The 7367-nt window shown below is 44.4% G+C and overlaps 1 protein-coding gene across 1 annotated transcript in view; it reads left to right on the plus strand.

Annotated features, from left to right (window-relative positions):
• The window catches only part of EPS15L1 (epidermal growth factor receptor pathway substrate 15-like 1), a gene marked incomplete at its 3' end in the record, with an annotated part of 19391 nt that extends 12153 nt beyond the window's left edge, over nt 1-7238 (plus strand). The window contains exons 14-20 of the mRNA XM_009084536.1: nt 141-302; nt 1059-1256; nt 1544-1708; nt 4481-4607; nt 4729-4779; nt 5394-5530; nt 7178-7238. Coding sequence (XP_009082784.1) covers nt 141-302; nt 1059-1256; nt 1544-1708; nt 4481-4607; nt 4729-4779; nt 5394-5530; nt 7178-7238 — 901 coding nt within the window. The remainder of the gene's footprint in view (nt 1-140; nt 303-1058; nt 1257-1543; nt 1709-4480; nt 4608-4728; nt 4780-5393; nt 5531-7177) is intronic.
• Between the last annotated feature and the right edge of the window lie 129 nt (nt 7239-7367).

Here is a 7367-nt window from a genome sequence, read left to right on the forward strand (position 1 = left end):
GGTGGGAGGTGTCCCTGCCCAGGGCAGGGGTTGGCACTGGATCATCTCTAAGCTCCATTCCAATCCCTAAAATTCTATGATTCCATGATTCCTTAAGACAACAGCTAAATATAAGTTACAAACTGTGAAATTTTCCTCAGGAACTGCAAAATGACTTGGATAGGGAGACAAGTACCTTGCAAGAGTTAGAGGCTCAGAAACAAGATGCCCAGGACCGTCTGGACGAGATGGACCAGCAGAAAGCCAAACTGAAGGATATGCTGAATGATGTCAGGCAGAAGTGCCAGGAAGAGACACAGGTGGTGAGTGTACGTTAATTCTGGACACACTCAAGAGTCTTATGTCTTCTCTTGAAGGAAATGCAGTTTATTTCATGAGTACATTCACTTTCTTTATTCATTTGTACCATAAATAGCAATTTCCACACACATAGAGGTCCAAGAAAGGATTTTGCTCACCTAAATTCATAGTGGTCACAAATCGGGGTTGAACCAGATAATCTCCAAGGGTCACTTTCTACAGAAATTGTTGTTTTGAGAAGAAATGAAACATTTATTCAACCTAACAGTGTTCAAAGCCAGGTTGGATGAAGCCTTGAGCAACCTGCTCTGGTGGGAGGTGTCCCTGCCCAGGGCAGGGGGTTGGGGCTGGATCATCTCTGAGCTCCATTCCAACCCCTAAATTCTATGATTCTATGAGAGTCCTAAGCAACTGTGTCATTTCAACTCAGTGTTTAAAATGAACTTCACACTTGATAAATGTCTGGAATGGGAAAGGAGCCAAGTTCTGAAAACTGCTGGGCAACCATCTGAGAAACACCTTTTAATTACCTTTCTAATTAGTGTGGTATTTCTGTGACTTAAAATAGGATTTCTTGGTTTTACTGTCTGTCCTGTGTGCTTCTGTCAAGGATTTTGCATACCATCAGCAGCAACTCTTCATATTCAGTTCTGTTTTCCTTAACAGTTGCTTTCCAGCTTTCAATTACTCATTCTAAATTCATAATTAAGTCAGATTTCTTTCCAGTGTCACTCTGATTTTGCAACATTTTCTTGCAGATTTCATCACTAAAAATGCAGATTCAATCTCAGGAATCAGATTTAAAATTACAGGAAGATGATCTTAACAGGGCAAAAGCAGAGCTGAATCGCCTCCAGCAAGAAGAGACTCAGCTAGAGCAGAGTATCCAGGCTGGAAAAGTACAGCTTGAAACAATAATCAAGTCTTTAAAATCAACACAGGAAGAAATAAACCAGGTATTCACTGGAATTTCTTCTTTTTTTTTTCTTTTCTTTTGCTTCTTGAAAGGCAAAAAGTTGAACATCCCCTAGGAAGATTCTTTTTCAGGAGAGAGAAAAAAAACTTCGTTTCATGGTTCATGAAATGAGCCTTTTTGATTGGTGCTTGGTAGGTTAATTCTGGTCTGGAAGAGTTCAGTTGTGGGGGAGGAAAATGCAACTATTTGGCACCAGTGTTTAATGGGAATGTGAGAATCAGAGTGCTGGTGAATGTGTAACATGCTGAAACCTTTTTCACTGCTCAGGCAAGAAGTAAACTCTCCCAGCTGCAAGAGAGTCACCAGGAAGTCAACAGGAGCATAGAGGAATACCATGAAGCTCTCAATGGGATCCATGGGGGGAGCCTGACCAACTTAGCAGACATGAGTGAAGGCCTTGGGCAGACAGAAAGAAGCAATTATGGAGCTGTGGTAAAAAAAACCCTTACTGTTGTTTAGTTTATTTTACAATAATTTGCACCTAATCTGAGACAGTTCACTTGGATTTTGGTCCATTAGCAAACACAGGATCCCAGCAAGGCAGAAATCCCCAAGCAAGGCAAAGCAAAACATCAGTGCTGATGGAAAAACTGATTTGTAAGCCTTTTGTTGGATGTTGTGCCAGGATTTTGTGCCTCTGTAACTATGGATATATAAGCAAACTGTAACTTTCAAACCCAAGAGGTGCTATTAACCCTGGGACATGGTTAGTCTTCAGAAAGAGGTGACACTTTATTTCAAACTTTTGAAACCCAAGAGGTGCTGTTAACCCTGGGACATGGTTAGTCTTCAGAAAGAGGTGACACTTTATTTCCAGTTCAGGTGTTTTTTCTTGTCCAGTTTACCAAGGTGAAACCTTCTCTGGTGTTTGGTATGAAGTTCAGTATCTCTTGTGCAGTGCAGTAGTGAATATGTAGCACTGTTGCTGCCTTTATGCTCTTCTTTTTGAAACCCAAGAGGTGCTGTTAACCCTGGGACATGGTTAGTCTTCAGAAAGAGGTGACACTTTATTTCCAGTTCAGGTGTTTTTTCTTGTCCAGTTTACCAAGGTGAAACCTTCTCTGGTGTTTGGTATGAAGTTCAGTATCTCTTGTGCAGTGCAGTAGTGAATATGTAGCACTGTTGCTGCCTTTATGCTCTTCTTCACACTAGCTCTGTACAACCAAACTGCTCAAAGGAAGAAAAGAGTAGATTAAAACCAACAACACACAGAGAAACATGGTGTTCAAACACTTTAGTGCTTCCTGTCTGTGCTTGCATCAACATTATATTCAATTTGCAGTGACATTTCCAGATGTTTCTCTTACTTGCAAAACCTAAGAATCACTTACTGGAAGAAAACACAAGTGTGTATGTTCATAGTAAATGTTTTAAACCTTTGTGCCCCTTTCCTGTTTCTCAATTCTTCCTTCCTCTTCCTTCTCTCCACACGTCCTTCCCCCTGTTCTGAGAAGTATGAATTAAGATGTTTTCATCCTCATCTTGTGAAGGGATGAAAGAAATTCAGACAACACTAAGTTGGGTGGGAGTGTTCATCTGCCTGAGGGTAGGAAAGGTCTACAGAGAGACCTGGACAGACTGATCCATGAGCTGAGGACACTGCATGAGGGTCACTAAGGCTCAGTGCTGGTTGTGCCTTTGGGACACAACAATCCCATGCAGCTCCAGGCTGGGGGAGCAGTGGGGACAGAGGTGTTGGTCCCAAAGGGACTTGGCAGTGCTGGTGGCACAGCTCAGTGGGAGCCAACAGTGTGCACAGGTGGCCAAGAAGGCCAAGGGCATCTTGGCCTGGCTCAAGCCCAGTGTGGCAGCAGGACCAGGGCAGTGCTCATCCCCCTGCACTGGGCACTGGGGAGGTCCCAGCTCAGTGCTGTGCTCAGCTTTGGGCACTCACTGCCCAAAGGCCATTGAGGCTCTGGAGCGAGTCCAGCCAAGGGCAACGAGGGCAGCAAAGGGCTGGAAAACATGGGCAAGGGCTGAGGGAGGTGGGGTTGGTTAGCCTGGAGAAGAGACTCAGGGGTGATATCATGGCTCTCCCCAACTCCTGATGGGTTGGAGAGAGGTGGGAGATGTCTCTCCTGCCAGGTCTGCAGGGAGAGGATAGAGGGAATGGGCTTGAGCTGAGCCAGGGCAGAGTCAGATTGGATGTGAGGAGAAATGATTTCCCTGTTGAGGTGTTCAGGCACTGGGATATTGCCCAGGGAGGTGGTGGAGTCACCATCCCTGGAAGTGTTTAAGAGATTATTGCATCTGACACTGGAGGACATGATTTAGGGGTTGCAGCAGTGTCAAGTTAATGGTTGGACTGGATAATCTGAGAGGTCTCTTCCAACCTTGATGAGCCTGTGAAATCCTCTGTGTTTCTGGTGTTGGAGGCAGTGTAAGTGGTAGTTGTTACTGGATGTCCCTTACATTGGGGTGGAACAGCTCTGGTTGGCACTGGAGCTGTGCAGGTGCTGCCTGCACTTAGGACTCCCATGGCAAGGACTGGTTTGACAGAGACCCCCAAAGCCAGGGCTGTCCTGCAAATGGGTGTCATGAGGTTCATAACTTCAGTCTGCTGTTTGCTCATGCAGGGTAATTTTTGCAACTTGGCAAAGTTTCTGCTGAGAAACCTTTCTGTGATCACAGTGCTGGGGTGACACTCTTCCTGCATGAAGTGCTTTGTCATGGGAAATCAGTGCTTGGAGCTTGAAGCTCAAGAATGAGTTAGCAAGAAACAGTCTAGAGTAGAACTTCTCAGTAGTAACTTCTTGTATTTGTAGTCTGCAAATGGTTTCTGTATCCTTTCCTTTTAAGTAACTGTGTTACTTGAAGCTGAGCTGTAAAATAACTGGGGGGGGAAAGAACTTTTTAGATAGCATGATGGTTGGGGGAGTTGGATTGGTTTTGTTATTTGAGTGTTTGAGGGTTGAGTTTGTTTAATATGTCAGACAGTTTCATATGGGCAATACATTAATGTAGACAACATACACAATTGCTAGATGTACTGTTATCTCTTGATGTTCTGTGTAGCCTTGGGCTGCATATTTCCTTCTGCTGTGTAATTGCCTCTACTTAGAAGCCTCTTATTCAGAAAAGTTCTTCAGGAAGTAGTTACAATTGTTCAACAGGAACCAAGAGATAACACAGAATTTCTGCTAAGTGAGTGACAGCGTTTTCATCATGACAAATTGCTGTAATGTTTCTCCTCTTAATTTTCAGGAAGATCCATTTAAGAACAAAGCCTTGATGTTTGCCAATAACACCCACGAGTTGCACACAGACCCATTCCAGTCAGAAGATCCTTTCAAATCTGATCCATTTAAAGGAGCAGATCCCTTCAAAGGCAGTAAGTGACCAGTGTTTACCTGAGACCTTGAAGACCAATTGCTAAGTAAATGATATTTTCACAGACTTTACTCATCTTGCTAAATTGTGGCTAAACCAACTTATTTCTCTATTCTGCATAGGTGACCCCTTCCAGCATGATCCTTTTGCAGAACAAGCACCTGCTCCAGCAGGTAATGACTCCTTTGATGGCAGGACAGATGTGATATGATCAATTTGTAGCCAAACACAAAGATTTCCAGGGTTTCCCTTGCTTCAGGCTTCTGGTTTGCATGTGGGGAGAGAGAATCCTGCCAGGGTGTGGCATTCAGGATCCACATGTCAATGAGAAGTGTGTAACTCTTCATTAAGTCCATAACATAAACATGTCCTTGTTCAGACTCAGTAAACATTCAGTTTAGAGAGGTCTCTGGGAATTCAGCAGGTTTACCAAAGCACTGTGGGTTTCTGTAAAAAAAATAACATCAGGCTGTGGTCAGTTACAGAATTTTTCTGTAAGAAAAAGGACATCAGGCTGTGGTCAGTTACAGAATTCCTTACAGTTACACTGGTGCTACATTCTATTTACCTTCTCCTGCTCCTTCCAGATCCCTTTGGAGGTGATCCATTTAAGGAAAGTGACCCATTTCGTACTTCTGCCCCTGAGGATTTCTTCAAGAAACCGGTGAAGAGTGACCCATTTACCTCAGATCCATTCAGAAAAAGGACATCAGGCTGTGGTCAGTTACAGAATTCCTTACAGTTACACTGGTGCTACATTCTATTTACCTTCTCCTGCTCCTTCCAGATCCCTTTGGAGGTGATCCATTTAAGGAAAGTGACCCATTTCGTACTTCTGCCCCTGAGGATTTCTTCAAGAAACCGGTGAAGAGTGACCCATTTACCTCAGATCCATTCACAAAACCTCCTGCTTTGCCCTCAAAGGTCAGTAAGTTTTAAATCTGCACTTTCTTTGCTATAAACAGACCTTGTTTGAAAGCTGAAAGGAATGAAATACCACTAAATACTTATCCTTAATTTTATTCTTAACATTTAAGCTTGGGTTGTTAAGGCAATCCGTGTTCTCTCCAGTTCCATGACAATGAGGTGTACTCACCAGGAAGGTGCAGTTAGGTGGATAGTTCTTCTCTCTGTTGGGAATTTCAAGCCACCAACACCTACTCATTCCCTCCATTCCATTGGTTTGTGCAGTCACATAGTGGATGGGATTGAGGAACTGATCTCGCTCGAGGATTCAACCTGCCAGGATCTGACAGGGCTCCAGGGAAGCTGCAGAGGGACTTGGTTAGGAGCTGCAGTGATGACATGGGGTGATGGGGAGAAATTGAAAGAGGGGAAATTTAGATATCAGGAGGAGGTTTTCCCTGTGAGGGTGGTGAGACACTGGCACAGGTTGCCCAGGGAGGCTGTGGCTGCCCCAACCCTGGCAGTGTTCATTCCAGGTTGGATAAAATCTTGAGCAACCTGCTCTGGTGGGAGGTGTCCCTGCCCAGGGCAGGGGTTGGGGCTGGATGATCTGTAAGCTCTATCCCAACCCTTTAACATCCTATGATTCTATGATTCTGAGCCTGCAGCAGACAGAACCAGTCAAAGGATTGCACAGAACACACTTGGTATATCATAGAATCATAGAATCAGCCTGGTTGGAAGAGACCTCCAGGAGCATCAAGTCCAACCCTACTGTGGTTACCAGACCATGGCACTAAGTGCCACATCCAGTCTCAGCTTGAAAACCTCCAGGGATGGTGAATCCACCACCTCCCTGGGCAGCACATTCCAATGCCTGAGCACTCTCTCCATAAAAAAATCTCTTCCTAATATCCAACCTAACCCTCCCCTGGCAGAGCTTGAGTCTGTGCCCTCTTGTCCTGCTGCTGGTTGCCTGGGAGAAGAGACCAACCCCCACCTGACTCCAACCTCCTGGCAGGGAGTTGTAGAGGGTGAGAAGGTCTCCCCTGAGCCTCCTCTGCTCCAGGCTAAATCTGTGGTGACAGTTCTGAAGTTGTCCTGAGGTACCTGTGTGTGCCTGTTTGAGGAGTGTGTGGATGGGTTTGGTTTGTTATCGTTCCCTCACTCTTATGGAATCCATTGACTGATGCCATCCAAGAGTTAGGACACTGTTCCATTTCATCAGTGGGAGGTTAGTGTGCCTTGCAGTGTAGGACTGTACCTAGATCAAGGCAAACTTGTCAAACTGAAGAGCAACTGCAAACACCAAGTGTTTAGAAAGAAGCAACAGACTCTCTGAACTAATCCTAACACAGATGCCTGACCTCTGTTGCTGAAAGATTGGACACTTCTGGGTGTCTGTTCATATTTTGCCCTGATAACTCTTGTTTGTGTTCCAGTGGGATGCACTTCTCACCTGTAGCTCTTTGCTTTTGTTCAAGGCTGTCAATGGCCAAATGCACTAATAATGCAAATTGCATATAATCAGTTAATTTTATCCTACTGTATGTAAACTGTAGGTTGTAAATTGGGAGTAAGTTGTCTTAAAGCAAGAGATTTTAATGTGCATGAAAAGGCAAGTGCACAGCAAAGCAATAATGATGTTTATCTGTTCCCATCTAGCCCGACCCCTTTGAAAGCACTGATCCCTTTACGTCTTCCAGTATCTCCTCAAAAGGCCCAGGTAAGAGGAAAACATTTTCTCATGAAGGTGAATAAGGAGGTATCTCTTTATGGAAGAAGAATCAACCATAAGAGTTGAGAATAAAGATTCTTGTGAACTGTTCCCCTCTCTTTTCCCCCCTCTCTTTTC

This window comes from Acanthisitta chloris, unplaced genomic scaffold (assembly GCF_000695815.1).
Source record: "Acanthisitta chloris isolate BGI_N310 unplaced genomic scaffold, ASM69581v1 scaffold20281, whole genome shotgun sequence".
In the NCBI taxonomy this organism is placed as follows: Eukaryota; Metazoa; Chordata; class Aves; order Passeriformes; family Acanthisittidae; genus Acanthisitta; species Acanthisitta chloris.